Source organism: Grus americana, chromosome 3, assembly GCF_028858705.1.
Source record: "Grus americana isolate bGruAme1 chromosome 3, bGruAme1.mat, whole genome shotgun sequence".
NCBI lineage: Eukaryota > Metazoa > Chordata > Aves > Gruiformes > Gruidae > Grus > Grus americana.
In genome coordinates this window covers 15731033-15747791 of record NC_072854.1, presented here as the reverse complement: position 1 = coordinate 15747791, position 16759 = coordinate 15731033, and the positions used below count along the sequence as shown (strand labels likewise).

General features: G+C 39.1%; 1 protein-coding gene across 4 annotated transcripts in view; it reads left to right on the top strand.

Annotated features, from left to right (window-relative positions):
* The window catches only part of GREB1 (growth regulating estrogen receptor binding 1), a 105795-nt gene extending 89486 nt beyond the window's left edge, over nt 1-16309 (top strand). For 3 of the 4 annotated variants that reach the window (XM_054821623.1, XM_054821626.1, XM_054821624.1), the window contains 9 exons: nt 2305-2447; nt 3197-3358; nt 5025-5229; nt 6015-6189; nt 7153-7371; nt 10456-10591; nt 11136-11336; nt 12941-13079; nt 14862-16309. In XM_054821623.1, the coding sequence (XP_054677598.1) occupies nt 2305-2447; nt 3197-3358; nt 5025-5229; nt 6015-6189; nt 7153-7371; nt 10456-10591; nt 11136-11336; nt 12941-13079; nt 14862-15025 (1544 nt within the window). In that variant the 3' untranslated portion in view covers nt 15026-16309. Of the gene's footprint in view, nt 1-480; nt 622-2304; nt 2448-3196; nt 3359-5024; nt 5230-6014; nt 6190-7152; nt 7372-10455; nt 10592-11135; nt 11337-12940; nt 13080-14861 lie in introns of those variants that run through there. The other variant, XM_054821627.1, reaches the window with a different exon arrangement.
* The last annotated feature ends 450 nt before the right edge of the window (nt 16310-16759 follow it).

The following is a 16759-nucleotide window of genomic DNA, read 5'->3' as shown; positions in this document are numbered from 1 at the left end:
CAAGTTTTGAAGTTTGCTAGATGAAGCACCAGAGAATAAGCCTTATAAATGTTTTACGGAATGTTATATAGGTAGTCTTTCATTTAAAAAGTTCTCATTCCACAATAAGTTTGTGTATTGGAATGTTTTTCTGTAGTAGCAGTGTCCTGCTCTGTAGGAATGAAGTGACTTATGTGGCTAAAGTTATGTATGTAGTTAAAAGTGTTTATAGGTTTATTTTTTGGGTTTTAGTTTAAGTTTGGAAAGCATGAGATGCATATGTCCAGATCTACATTCCTGGAGTACTGAGGTGTGAATTAATCCTCTGGATTAGCCAACTGGACATACACAAGCCCATGGGACTGGGTAGGATGTATCCAAGCATGCTGAGGGAGCTGGCCAACATCATTGTGAGGCTCCTATCATTTTTAAAATGTAATGACAATTGGTGGAGGTTCCTGATGGTTGGAAAAAGGAAAATGCCATGCCCTTCCTCTACAGGACAGAAGAAGGATCGAAGCAATTACAGCCTAGTCAGCCTACCCTCAGTCCTCAAAACAGTTATGGAACGAACTCTCCTGTAAGCCATGTCCAGACCCATAAAGGATAGGAAAGTGTTTGGAAGCAGCTAGAATGGATCTACCATAGGCATCTATCATGACTGGTAAACATGATTGCATTTTATGAAGAGATGACTGGCACTATGGACAAAGGAAGAGCAGTGATTTTATTTTGACTTCAGCAAGGCTTTTGTCACTGTCTTCTCTGATATCTGTATAGCCAAAATTGGAGAGGGATGTCTTGGATAGGTGGATTGTAAAGTGGGTGGAAAACCGGCTGGACCACTGAACTCAAAATGCGATGAGTGACACAAATCTGACTGACAGCTGGGTTTGCATGGCGATACTCAGAGACTGATAGTGAGGCAAATGCTATTTAAGATTGCCATTAATAACCTGGTCAAAGTGACAGAGTGCAATGTCAGTACGTTCATGGATGATACCAAATCGGGGGAGCAGTCAATATGCAGGAAGGTAGCACTGCCATTCAGAAAGACCTTGACAAGCTGGAGAAATGGGTTGTCAGGAACCTCAAATAGTTTAACAAAGGTAAACGCAAGATCTTTCACTTGGGGTGGAATAACCGTTTGCAGCTCTACAAGCTTGGGGCCAGCTGTATAGACAGCAACTTTGAGGAAGACAACCTGATGATCCTGGTAGACAACAATCTGAACATGAGTCACCAGTTCTCCATTGGGTTAATGGCTTACTGGACAGATTTTTTAAAAATCTAGCAAGCAGGGCATGGGAAGTGATTATTCTTCTATGCATGGCACCTGTAAGACCACATCTGAGAGTATTCTGTCAAGTTTTTGGCTTCTTAGTACAAGAAAGACATTGAAATACAGAAGTGAGTCTAGTGGGTATCACTAAGATAGATAGAGGCAGCCACCAAGATAGATAGAGGCCTGAAGCACATGACTTACATAAAAAATTGAAGAGAATTGGTTTTGTTTTGTCTGGTGAAATCTAGCAGGGGCATCTGATTGCTGTCTTGAACTTCCTAATGGGAACTTATAGACATAAACTATTGTAGATACACAGCATAAGGACAAGAGACAACAGACACAAATTGCAACATGGGAAATTACGATTAGATAGTATGAAAAATATTTCCGGAATAAAAGTGGTCAAACCATGGAGCAGGTTGCCAAGAGAGACTGGAAACTCCAGTCTCAGTGATTTTCAAAACTTGACAGGACAACCTGATCTGATGCTGAAAATCTGAGTGAAAGGTTTGGCCAGAGGACATAACAGAAGTCCTTTTCAGCTGAAATTACATCTCATCTTCATTCAGTCTCCCATAAAGGAAACCCTTTTAAAAATGTGGATATTCACTAACGAACAACATCACTAAATTTGTCGAGTTTGTTTCACAAAATCTACTGTGACATCCATCCCAGGACAGTAAATGTCTATCACAAGGCTCTTTTTTACTATTTATTACTTTTGCAAGCATTCAACCACTAATAACAGGAACAATAATAGCTTTTGTAATCTGGCTTGGCTTACACCTCAGCCTTACGTGAAATCTGTACAGAATTATCATAATAATGAATTTACAGATACTTCTTTGTAGTCCCCTTTGCTGTACATAACAATTTATAAAACATACTACGCTCAGAATGAATTCATAGTCTGTTTTGCATGCGTTTAATCCTGCCATTGTTCTTAGAAGATAATTACAATGATAGAAACAGGTTGTCACAAGGGAATACATTCTAGCCTTGCATATATGTTACACTTAAGTTTATTTTTTTAATAGACAGATCAATGAGCAGGAGACAGGACGATATGTATACACGCCGTCAGACAACTAGGATGAGATTATCCAAGTATGCAGCATATAACACCTACCACCACTGTGAACAGTGTCATCAGTATATGGGTTTCAATCCCAGGTACCAGGTAAAGATTTCCAGATATTACTCTGCAGACCAGAAACTGCAGCAGATGCAACCCAAACATGGTTTTGTATACATTCACTGTATTTTAATTGCCTTACAAGTTGTATGTATGTGCTAAAACCAGCTGATTTACAGATTTTGTTATTTCTTGAGGTTTGCCTGCCTTGACCAGACTGCAGGTTTGGGGATGTCAGAGGACTGATCCTGGCTATATTTACACTGGTTTATTCAGTGCTGTAATCTGCGTTCTACATGTATACTACCAGTTAAAACTAATTTCCCAGTAAACTTTTCCCACTGGGACTTACTTACATTTTCATCTGAGTAACAAAAGGTGCTACTCCTGATACAGGAGTAGTCCAACATAGAGTAGTCTATATGTAGCATACAGACTGTTATTACTCAGAGTAACCCTCCAATTTCCTGCCTATTAGAATGTGAGGAAGAAGGTATTAGCAATGCAAATATTGTTTTTTATGTGTCGATATTTCTGAAAGAGTGACTTGTAAGTATTGGTACCATCTGCAAGGCGAAGCTGAAACAATGGTTTCCAAAGAGGGAACAGCTTAATTTATATTTTTTTTGTGTATGCTCTAGCCTAGTGAATCATGAGGTAAAATCTAATGCAATACAGTAAGTGATTATAGTCTGTCTGGCAATGTTATAAATGTGTATTAACTACACTGAGACTTTGTAGGAAATTAGTTTGTTTCTAACCACTGGAATTATTCTGTTTTTTCCCATCCTCAGCTTTATGAGTCCACTCTGCATGCATTTGCCTTTTCCTATTCTATGCTGGGAGAAGAGATCCAGCTGCATTTTATCATTCCAAAGTCAAAGGAGCATCATTTTGTCTTTAGCCAACCAGGAAGACAATTGGAAAGCATGAGGCTACCACTAGTAACAGATAAGGTAGATGGATAATTATATTTATGGCCATATATGGGAGAGAGACACCACCAATTTTGAAATTTGTTGAATTAGGATTTACACTTCTGGTCTTGCTGTCAAGAGATAATGATGTCCTGATACTAAGCTTGTATTTTCTCCCAGAAAGGGTGACATGAAGCAAAACTGTCAAGCCATTAATAAGCTATTTTTTTTGCTTATTATCCAGGCCAATCCTTTGGTATAAATGCTCTTATCTGGGGCAAAAGTTCTTTGGTTATGGGTTTAAGATGTTAAAGTGAGAATGGCTTCAGCAATGAGCCTCAGAGACATGCTTTTGTTTATCATACAGTTTACTAAGAGGAAGCAATATTTTACTATAGAGGAAGGCAGTGGATTATCCTCTCTTATTCTGTGTTAACTGATCAGTTACTTTCATATAAAAATAAGGTTTTCAAAGAATCTTTGTCATGGCTTCAAGACTGTCCAAAGAATCACACGGCACATTTGTAGAAAACACTTTATAAGATCATTCATCTGGCAGGCTATACAAACTCTGGTGTTGGCCTTTACAGTGACTCCTAATATCCATGTCTAACATGAAGCTGTGCTCAGGCCACACTGCTTGGAGCATTGAAACAATTTGTGGAACAGCAGTAAGCAGTAGCATTTCTGTCCTGGAGAAAATAAGCTGCTTCCAATAAACAATAATCAATCAATACCACGCTCCAGTTTGAGCTTTTATGTTTAGTTCAAGCTTAAAATGGGAGAACCCAGGCAGCAACATAGCAGCAACTGTGCAATGTGAGGATGAAACCTCCTGCTTTTCCTCACCTAGTGAACTCGTGCTTGGCTACGTAATCAGAACTGTGTGCTGGGTCCTTGCGGATTCTTTTCCTGCTTCTGCCACTGATCTGCTTTGAGGCTTTGCAGAACCATTTATTCGTCCTTTGCTTCTTTTTCTGTTCACTTGCTCCAAAGTGGTGCCTGCAATCTTGCTGCAAGCTCAAAAAGTGCTATGAGATAGAAATCTAGATTATTAAAACATTATAAAATATTTTTCTTGATCCACTTTAAATTCCCTCCTGTGAACTCCACTGGCATCAAATCCACCATTTTGTGCTTTGGCAGTCTTAAATCCGGAGTGCTTAATTGTGAGGGCTTTGGAGAGTCTCTGTAAAGAGGCATGCTTTCATTCTGAGTCCTTAATGGCCTTAGTAGGATCCAGACTAAAATCAGTTGCCCAGACTGGAACAGTCCTGGATATCTGTAGAAACAGGGCTCTCAGAAGCTGTACTATCAAACTTGGAAGCACCTAGTGAGTTTCAGTGCATTCAAGATTGAGTGATAGCCAGTCAGAAGGGTTGTAATGCAGTTTTGAGTAAGGTATGTTATGTCATATCGACCTAAACCTTTTTCCAGATTTAGCCTCAAGGTCTCTGCACACTTGGCAGGTCAAGGTTAGCAGTCCTATTCAGTCCACCACTCTCTCACCAGTAATAAACTAAATGACAGAGTTTTCTATTTCCCAGCTCTTACAAAAGTTGCTTATTTTTCTATTAAGCTGATTTAAAAGGTGGTAGTTTGTCCAGTGACAATAAATCTGATTTATTCTCCTGAAGGATCTGGTTATCTTTGTTTAAATATCCTCCAGCTTAATACAGAAATTCACACTTCTTTTTATTTACAGAGTGAAGATTACATAAAAAGCCCCACTTTTACTCCCACCACTGGTCGTCATGAACACGGACTTTTCAATTTATATCATGCAATGGATGGAGCCAGTCATTTGCATGTTTTAGTTGTCAAGGAATATGAAATGGCCATATACAAGAAGTATTGGCCCAACCACATCATGCTTGTTCTTCCAAGCATTTTCAACAGTGCAGGAGTAGGTAAGTATAACAAAGAGCTCTAACAAGTGTGGACACACAACTTGGGCCCTTGAATGCTACTGAGTAGTGAAATGTAGATGTACACCTTGTAGCTAGCATATCAGATCTGGTGATCTACATTCTTTTTAAGGATGATGTGTCACAGTTGAAGATGAAATTCACTTAATCCAGGTCACCTAAAACAAGCTAGATGAATTGCACCATAGAAATACTTACTCTCCTCTATTGATTTTAAAGGGAGCTGAGGGTGTTAACTCAGTGAGTTACCTACTCTGTTTCCTCATGGAAATCAGTTATGTACTATTTGCATAGGCAGTGATGCACTGATTAGGTAGATCTCTTAGGTAGGTTCTGCTAATATAATATCTGTGAATTATTCAGCACCTTGCTTTTACTGCTGGAACAACATACAGACAGAAGTAGCGACAAACATTCAAAGTAGATTCTCAGGGGAAATTGTTCCCCTGTTATTCAGTTGATCAATCAACATCTCTAGATGTTTCCACTAAGAGATGCTAGTGGATCCAAATATCTGTCAGGTTAAAAGAATCAGTTGCTGAACCCTTAAGACACTAACAAATCTTTAACACAGAAGTCAGGCTTCATTCGGTGTGCTTCCCAGTGGGGCCCTATAAGTCCCTTGCTTGGCAAGTGACAAAGTAAGTTGGCTCTGGGGAGTGTTAGGGTGTTAAAATCTTTGGAGTGATTCATACCTTCACCTGCAGAAATATTAACTTCAAAAGGCTTCCAAGGTAAAAGCAAACAATTTCTGTCCTTGGTTTCAGGTGCTGCACACTTCCTGATAAAAGAGTTGTCTTATCATAACTTGGAACTTGAACGAAATCGGCAGGAGGAGCTGGGGATAAAACCCCAGGATATTTGGCCTTTCATTGTCATTTCAGATGACTCCTGTGTCATGTGGAATGCAGTAGAAGTTGATTGTTCAGGAGACAGGAAAAGGTAAATAGAACAATATATGCTTTTTTCAGCTGATCTCTTTTAACCTTTCACTTCATATCAGTTTTGAAATTATGTTTGATATACTACAACTTTTACCCTGTACAAGCAGAGAATAATATTTGCCTAACGAGAGACGTATTTTCCTTAGATATCTGCCTTTACATAGCACATAGTTTAGTGCCTGTTTTTCATTCCTGTCCCCTGAGGACTTAAGTGCCCTGCAGCCTTTGCTGTATAGCTTGACTCCAGTTCAAACTAGAGTTACTTGGACTGCAGATTTCAGATTCTGTAAACAATCCCTGATACACTGGGCAAGCATGGGCATTCACAAGTATATTTTTAACGGGATTTTTCTAAGGAAGCTAAAAGACATTTCTGTGCAAATTGTACAAGTGATTTCCTCTGGCTTTTTTGTTAGTCCCAGTCTGTATGGCTCCTTTATTAGCTCCCCAAGTCCCCAAACAAGTATTTTTGTTTTCATTACTTTAAAACATTGTTTGTACTAGGTATTTTTATCTATTCCCAGAACAGTGCTATGCAGGATTTACAGTAAATCTTCAGAGAACTAAACTCAGTGAAAACTGAGATTTATGGTCTCTAGGGGTGGGCTAGGAGGATCTTATACTTTTCACTTAAGTTATGGCACAAAGTCAGCAACTCTCCCAGAGTCATTTGGAACATTATCCAGGTAACTTTAAAAGTTTACAAATCTGAGTGAATATTTTGAAAGATCCAGACTAAGTTTCAGATCTGTCATACCAGTCTCCGACACATAACCACTAGTGAGTTTTAAGTTTTTATTAGAGTGAGAGACAAAAAGTTGCAGTAAAGACAGACAACACTGAAGTTACTTACCTGACACTCATAACTACTTTTGACTCTTAAGAATTGCTCTTCAGCTGAATGAGATTTTGAATAGTCTCTATATACTTTAAAATTAACACATTTTTGTAATCATGGTAGTGACTATACATGGACCGAAAGGAATGTTTCCTTGAAGCAAATTCTGCAACATATTGAAGCAACTCCCAATGTCACTCACTATGCCTTAATTGGGATGAGGAAATGGTCCAGTAAAACAAACAGTGCTGAGATCAAGGAACCATTCTCCTGCTGCCATGTGCATGATTTCATTATGCTGAATGTCGATCTGACACAGAATGTACAGTACAATCAGAACAGGTAAGTGAATCAGTAGCATCTTTCAATAAAGACAATGAACCAAATAAAGGAAGTTTTACAAAAGCTCTTGTTGGTTTTTCTGGGAGGTTGTTAATGGAATGCAGACAGATTTTGTTTTCTTACTGATAGTTCAAATCCTTCCCAAATTGCCAGCAGCTAGAAAAAGACATTAATTTCCATAGTTCCAAATAAAACAATCATATTTGAATTACAGGGTAGACACACTCAGCAGTGTGTCCTGCAGTGCTGGTTGCCCAGCTGTCTAGTCCAAGTAGCCTTTTGGTAAACACTGCCCTCCTGCCCGCTTGCCTGCACTCCCTTCCATAGGAAACGGGTGTATGGGTGAATGGTGCATAACCAAGTCTTGTTCTGACATGGAATTAGTTATAGCTGGGCTTTTTACCGAGTAGCACAACACTGGAGCATACTGCATGTCTGCTCATCATGACAATCAGAAGAAAGGAATAACATTGTTAACATTGATGGTTGTTTCTCACATTCATCTGTCTCAGAAATTCCACTTTTTCTTTTTTTTCATTTCATTTTCATTTACTGTGCCACATAGGATATATCAGGTTGTAATATTGCCATACATGTTATCACCACAGTTACCAGAACTGTATTCACTAGGTACATGTTGGGGATGCTGTGATAGAGATGCACTTCACTCGCAAGAGAGAAGCAGCAATGTATTTTATTAATAACAAAGTGAGTTAACAAAGTTCAGTGGTAAATGTGACAGTGGTTTAACAAGATTCGATGGCAAAGTACACTGGATTATTTAACGCATAGAGGACAGGGCCAGACAAAACTGTCAGGAAGACCCTGCTGTTGAGTCTTCAGAGAGGACTCTCTTCCTTTCTAAACTCCTTCTCAGAGGATTCTAGGTGCAGCTGGATCCAGTCCTAATCTCAGACTTGGTCAGTGGTTTACATCTAAAAGGCTATATGTGCACAATCAATCACTTACTTAGCTAAGATTTTCAGTTTCAGCACACTTATTCCAAATTCACTTACAGAGTATCTGATGAGATAAGGATTCTCTCAACCTTGAGGAGTAACCTTGAGAGGCATTCCTACTCAAGGGGAGATCCTGGTGTGCAGTCCACTGACATGCAGGAGAACTCAAAGGGCTCTTGGGCTACTCACTATTTATGAGGGTAAGATGATTAACTCATAGTCATATTGGCATATGACCACAGATGTTAGTTTCTTCCAAATTTGGCTTGAGTTGGAGATTGACCAGCACTGTGGTTAGGTGGGTGCATTGCTCAAATTAACCCTTGGCTATTGTGTCATTATCTGTCTCCAAATCCATTTTGAGATGGATGTAGCCATCACAACCAGACACATCCATTACCAAAACCACTGGTGGTTATCTCTTGAGCAGGGTTATGGGAAATAAAGTTTGAGTTAGGGCGGAGGGGGGCACACTGTCATGGTATATCATCTCACAGAATTTCATTGATCTATGTGAAATCAACTGTGGTTTTGGCCCCATTTCTGAGGGGGCATTTATTATAACAGAATGAAGTAGATATCAACAGAGGTGGGATTCACTTGTCTAAAGCCGGTCTTTAGGCTCCTCAGAATATGCAAGATGTCCATATGGGCCTGACAAGTATGACATGAAATCTACATGTGTTTTTCTGTAAGCTAGGTGGGATACTCCAGGTAATCTAAAATGGTTCTACACACCTAGACTTAGATAACTGAATATCAGTCACTGTCCTTCTCAGAAGAACTCACCTATCTCAGGAAGATGTCTTTTGAAGTCCAAGTTTACTTGCAACTGCAGGGAAGCACTTCTGTTTTCGTAATTCTGTGCATAAACAAAAGGCCTAAATCTCTATCACCACCAGCCTGACACTTTAAAAGAGCATTTTAAACTTGCTCTGAGTGCAGAACTATGCTCCCAGCCAGTCTAACTGTATTACCTTATGATGCATTATGAAGGGCTAATGAAGAGAACGACGATAAGGCAAAATGATACGAGCACAGGCAGCAATGCTCAAATGTCAGGAATGCTGGACCATTCCACTCATTTCCTGCCTGTGTCTTTAAAACATGCCTGGCTCACCATAATCCTCTGTGTGGGTGCTGTATGGCATTCCGAGCCTGGGCTGTCAAGGGAAAAGGTACATTTTAAAATACAGACACCCCGACAGTCAGGGATACCAAATATCCATGTAAATATTACTAAGATCAAAGACAAGATTTTAGAAGCCTATAATTAAATGCCATGCTTCTCACCAATATCAACTGTTGCAGTAATTGCTCAACTCTCTTAAATCCAAGCCCTGGATGCTAATCCAACGGTTCTGCATGTCATCCTGTTTGCTGTGTAATGAATGCATTCAAAATGGAGAACTGAGCCTGAATTTTCCAACGGCCAGAGTACTTAAATTTAGTTAGCTTTAGAAGTTTACCTTTTATTCTGTTCCATCTTATTTTTAAAATTGGTCAAATTTAGCTCAGGGATGTTTAGCCTTATTCCGCTTAATTTATTCCTATGTCTCAGCAGTTCTGTTGTATTAAGAGAAGACTCCTTAACTTCAAATAATTTTTTGTCTCTAATGTAAAATGACATTATTTCTGTAGAGGAACATTGAGGATGTTTGTATTCTAAGGGAAAAATGAGTAGTCAGAGACCTTTGTGCATTTGACAAATCAAATGTAGGGCCTCATCCATTTCCTTGGAAGTCAAAGGAATTAATTTCCTTGACTTTGTTTGGGGTAGTAACGTATGTAGCTATTTCCTATGACTGTGTTATGGTAGTAAAAGGCAAAGAAAATATTTTAACTCCTAGGTCTTCCCCCTGGCAATTTATTACCATTCTCCTTCCATTTTCCTCTGCATCTCTGGTCCTTTTCCTCCCTCATTCTGATCTTCTTGAACTCATTCTAGCCTAGTTTATTATTACCAAGCTGAAGCCTCTTTCCCTGACCGATAGGCTCTGGTGGAGGGTCAGGATGTTTGACACCTGTCCTTTCTATGGGGCAGATCAAAGACCCTGAGTGCTTGTATTTGTTAGTGTGTGATGAGAAATATTCCTCTGAATTCCTATGATTTTATTCTTTCCAGATTTACGTGTGATGATGTTGACTTCAACTTACGAGTGCACAGTGCTGGCCTTCTCATCTGTCGGTTCAATCACTTCAGTGTCATGAAAAAGCAAATTGCAGTAGGAGGACAGAGATCCTTCCACATCAAGTCTAAGGTGGGAACTGAGACCTCTGTTCCATTATTGTTAAAATTCTGTTTTCCTTTTTGTACCCTGTAACCAGGAGAGCTGAGGTATTTTGGTGCATCACAAGTTACCAGTAATGGGGTATGTGTGCCAGGTTTTTTTATTTTTATTATTTCTTCTGAAATCCCTAATATCCTTGGTATAAATGCACCTTTCCTTAATCATTTTCCTTTAAAAAATTTAAAAACACCTGAAGTGTCTCTTAGTGATCCAGGTAGCCATTCACTATGAGGTTTTTATCTATAGCTATTGAATTGTTCATCTTTGTATGACTTCATATGTAGGAATACTTTGGGTTCAGAGAAGAAACCGCGAAGACTCTATAAATACAAATACAATTCTGTGAAACTCTGAAACTTTTTTGATAGCAGACTTTTTTTGGCTGAATGACTTTGCTTCCTATATAAATCTTAGATTTGTAGGACAGAGATATATTTTATACAAACCAAAATTCAGATAAGTACGACTTGATTGATTAGGATTGATCTGTACCAGAAATATTTTTTCCTCATAGGTATCTGACACTCCAGTTTCAATCTCCCCTGCTCAGTACATTTGTGCTCCTGACAGCAAGCATACCTTCTTGGCAGCACCTGCTCAGTTGCTCCTTGAAAAATACCTCCAGTATCACAGCCATCGCTTCTTCCCTCTCTCACTGAAGAATTATAGCCATCCAGTGCTATCTGTGGACTGTTACCTTAACTTAGGACCACAGGTACTGAACAAAATAATCTTCAAGCAGCTCTAGAAATGTATAGGCTATGTTTTGGATGAGTTCATCAATGCATTTCTTTAATAATAGTTACACAGCATTTGAAGAATCAGATATTAGATCCCTAAAATGTTAAAATCAAATTCTTAGTGCCATAGAGATATTATTAGAGGCTACAAATAAAGTACATGGAGAACAATACCAGAGTTGTCCTAAATACTAATACAGTCTGTGAATTATATTAGATTCTGAATTAACACAGAACACATTTTTCTTTAAGAAGTGTTTTCTCAGTCTACTGTAATTTGGTCCTTCCTACAGCAAATTTCTTCCACAAGAGTGTTTTAGAAATATTCAAAATACAAATATTTTAGTTCACTTTTGACTGGTAAGCTGAGGCAGAGAAGCAAATACCAAGAAAACAGCCAGAATGGGAGAAGCTGACATTACATCTCAGGAGCTGTTGGCTCTCTCTGATGGGTTTGGATCTAAAGCCAAGGTCATACTTAAACTCAAATGTAGGTCGGATGGAAGTATGATACTAAGGTGGTGCTGTTCAGGAGAGAGAAACTGTTTTTACCTTTACTCCTGACTTGAATACTAAACGACATTCAGTCTTGTGGCATTTACTAAACTTCTTTACCAAAACAGCTGTGTAATGACCTTCCCACACATGCTGCTCCCAGAACATTTTGAACTTTTAATTTCCTTTCTGGCTGAGCTCTTACAGGTCTTCATTCCCACCATGCTTGGAAAAACAGACTCTGTGGAAGGGCATTGTCCTGTGCTATCTTCATCCTTTCAGCTCTAACCCATTCATGAAATGAGTTCAATTCTGAGCACATGAAATGAGTTCAAATCTGGAATATGATGCAATAGGATTGAAGGAATATGGATAAATATAGGCATCCTGGGCCAGAGTCTCAGTTGCTGCGGGTCAACCTTCCTCAACAGAATCATGCTGATTAATGCTAGATGAGGGTCTGCCCCAACTAAGTATTACAATGGCACTTTGGAAACAAAGCCTTGTGTGGAAGATTCCTTAATTCAAATTTATAAATCCTGAAAGAGCGCTATAAGTATTCCCGGTTCCTAGTGGATTTGGGGAGTAGCCATAAAAACGAACTAGACAAGAGGAAACCTCACGCATTTATGTAGGTGCACAACTCTCTTGACTTACATAATCCTATCCTAATGTAAATGAAATTAGGCATTTCTATAGGGTTCTTTTTGTGTCCGACTGCACAGTTACTATATTTATTCATGTGTAGATAAACTGTGCTGGGCAGGTCACAGCATTATGGTTGTGGGGAGCTATTGTTACTGCAGCTTTCAAACCCTATCATATCTAAACCTCATGATAATAATACTAATGAATAGTAATAACTAATACATAGTTATGAATAGTGATTTTACATAGATTTTTAATAAGTAGAGGGATGTTTAAGAAGGAACTGTAAAGATCACAATGTTTGGAATTGGAAAGCAAGTCTGAATTTGAATCATGTGCAAATACTGAAAGCTGGACATCAAGCCTTCACTTTATATAGAAGATTGAAAAATGTTTTTTGTGTTTGTTTGTTTGTTTTTTCCCCTCTCCCAATCAGATTGCAGTTTGCTACGTGAGTTCTCGGCCTCATTCTCTGAATATCAGTTCCTCTGGTTTGACATTTAGTGGTCTCCTGCTATACCTCTGTGACTCCTTTGTTGTAGCTAGCTTTCTGAAGAAGTTTCATTTTCTTAAAGGTGAGCTGCAATGATTTTATTACTGAGAACTATATGACCTGGTCTCTGGGAACCTGGGCAAAAATGTATTTTATATGAAAGTATACATGCATCTATATGTATGTATTCGTATTGGTCTTTATACATCCCACCCATCTTTGATGCTTGATCATGTAGTAAACTGCTACAAGTGCTACAAATTCTGCAGACTTCTAAGTGGGGAGGAATGTTGAATCTGTGTCATTACGCCCAGTATATATGCCTAACTCCTTACTCATTTATGTATGAAGCATTTACCTATTGTGTTCTTGCAGCTTTTCTAATTTTTGATAGAAAACAGGTGATGGACGAGCCTCCATTCAAATCTATTTACTATCCCTGGATATAGAAGCTGGCTCATTTAAAATTTATTCCTAATAATCAGTTTTTCCATGTAGTCCTTATGATGGTGGGTGGCAGTGGAGGCAAATAACTTCCATTTTTATTGCAGGCAGTCACATTGCAGACTTCTTTCGGATTGTGCTGCTGCTATCTTAGGCATTTAGTGCGCTGGGGATTTGTTTTACTCACAGCTGTAACTGTCACTGGGGGAAGAACACTGTGGCAAATGCCGCCTTGAAACAGGCAGAGCTGTTACGTATGAACTGCTGTGCTCTTTCTTGCAGTTAATAGTTTCATGTAGGTGTGTGCAGCAAAATGCAAATTGAGGTATGCAGTGCTTTTACCTGCACACACCACTCTGCTCATTCTGGAGCAGCGTTCAGATTTTAATCAGCCTGTAGTTTCTCTAGCAAGGCTGTCAGAGTAACTGCAAATGAAAGCAGTGCTTTCGCACTGCATTGAGTGACCAGAGGCTATCAATCAGTTTCATTTTGCATAAACCAGACAATTTCTATAGTGTGTAGCACAAAGCGTATTTGATTCGGGATTTCTCCATCTCCCTCGGCAGCCTACCTGCCCTTCTAACCAGTCACGTGAGCGTTAAACACCACATGACAGTCTGTCTTGTTTCTTTTTATTATATTCTCAACTTTTTCGTCTTGGGCGTTTCCTCCTACCTCGCCATCTCTCTTTCAGAGTATTGAATGCTGGAGAAGTAATTATTTCCTCTTAATTGAGTCCTTTTCTCAGGAGCCAGGAAATCGTGCATGCAAGTTAAAATGGTATCAGCATGCCAGTCAAGACAGTTGATACTGTTTACAAAATTACAGTATTTCTTACTTCAGCATTCTGGATACGCCTGTGTCCATAGCCATACAGACCAGATTCTTCTTTGCCGGCACATTAGCTTACCAATCCGAAAAGCGCTAAAATTTGTGATTGGTTTTAAGGACACGTTTAGACCATTTCTGGTCAGCAAAGCACAAACACGTAGTCAGCCATCATGGTGATTGGCTTGCGGTGTAAGTGTTTTGCTGACTGAGAGTTTCACTCCACAAGGTAATGATCAGTAGGGCTAAAACAGTAATGGATGTAGAGATTTATCTTGTTTTCTGCCAGGACCCATCACCACCTCCTTAGACCTGACAGTTTTACCCTTCCTTACCCCAAAAAGTAGGGAATATATTGTTAGTCTTGTTTACTAGATGAATACTAGATACCTTAAGTTACACAAGAAGATCCTGATAAATAGGGAGCTGAACATAGCTCTCCTCAGTCCTACATGAGTGTCTTCATTTTCTGCCATTCGTAACTCCTGTTGTGAAAGTGGCAGAAGTTCTATGTGCCAAGGGGTGGTGGGAGTTGGGCGATCTGAGAACAAAGGGGATACTCATACGAGTTCCTTTTTAACTGTTTGCTTAGGTGCCACCTTGTGTGTGATTTGTCAAGATCGCAATTCTCTTCGCCAGACTGTGGTCCGGCTAGAGCTGGAAGACGAATGGCAGTTCCGACTGCGGGACGAATTCCAGACTGCCAATGCAAAAGAGGACAGACCACTTTTCTTCCTGACTGGACGACATATTTAATTGAAAGGGAACACATTTCCTAAATGAAACAAGATACTAATTGCCACCATCTCATGAAATTACTTTTGAGAGGCTTTGCTTTCTGAACAGAAACAGGACTGTTTTCCATTGTTTGTTAGAATGATATCTAATGAGACAATTTATGTTCATATTTCAAAACACTGATGTGACTTTTCTAATTTAATTGTCTGATGGAAGTCATTCCTAGTTCCTGAGAGAGACGCAGAAACTTGCTGCTCTGCATGGCAGAAATTATTTTGGATCAGAATGAGTCAATGAGTGCGCTGCTTCTGTGACAAAAAAGACCACATGCAAGTTCATAAGCAAGAGTTCTAGAAAACTTTTTGTACATTCCAGAAACAGGAAATGTAAATTTAGGAGCAGACTTTGTTTTACAAGTCTTATTTATCTAACAGTTGGCACAAGGCAACAGGAATTGTTACAGTTTTGTAGTATACTGCTACTGATTGATCCAGGTAGGCTTTTTATATGAAGATTTGTAAAGTATATTTCTTAAATAGCGGGAACTCAGTTGGAGCCTTAATTTTTGGAACAGGTGCCACACTGGATAGTTTTACCATACAGGACTCTTGGGATAGAAGCATAACTATATGTCTGGTTTTCTTGGTATAAGGAAGAGAGTCAAGAAGGTAGATTTTCAAATGAGATCTGAACATTTAAACCTGAAACTGAAATTACCTTGAGTAACTGAAGAGACCAAATGGAGAGACTGACCTGCAAGTGACTTACTACATCTAGAACATGGATGTTTCCTAGTTCCTGATTAAATTGTTGCACTGGCTGCAGACTTCAAGCTGGGCCCAGTGCACTCAAGACAGCAGACGAGATGGCTCTGAAACACTCCCATTACACTTTCTGGGGATATTTTCTTGCCAGGGTGCTTTAAAGAAAATGGAGACTACATCTCTGAGGAATTCAGGTGGAAACATGTTCTAGAATGGCACCAGGCATCACCGTATTTTGTATGCTCTAAATGTGAAGTCAGTTATCATGGTCTTTGTCTAGGTTTTTGGAAATACTCTCTGAGTTGCAAACTTTATGTTTGTCTTTATAGAATCAGTGTTAACTTCACTTGGTCCAGGTGCAGGAAGGATGAGTATAGACATTGTCAGAAGACATCTAATATTTGGGCAGTCCTTTCTTGCTGGATACACCAATGGGAGGATCATTGATTTTACACTGATGAAATGCCATTAGGTGGCTGAGTCCATTACAGTATTGCCTTGAAATGCAGACATCAGTATGATTGTGCCAAAGAGCTAATTTAGGTTCATTTACCGGGGGGGGGGGGGGGGAAGGGGGGAAGGTAAGTTCTGTAAGTTTGAGAGACTTAGATTGCTATTTACAAAATAACTGCTAGAAATCAGTGTGTTTCTATATTTCATTGTCCTTGTTTCAGAGTAAGAATTCACTTTGTTTAAGTTTTGGGAAGGAAGGTGGGCATTGGCCTATGTAAATAGTATTACCTGTTCAGCTTTCACCAGTTGATTAGTTAATTTAAACTTTTTTTAAAGAAGTGTGACATTCATGTCTAATCCATCCTTTATAAATAAAGTTCATTCTGCATGGACATCTGTCTTGGTGATGTACAGGACTGTCAAGTATACTTTTGTAGGGAAAAAAATGGTTGGCTGAAAGGAACTAATATAATTAATGAATGCTCTGAACTGATCAAGAGAAAATATAGTACTGCTTAATGGCCTAATGCATGAC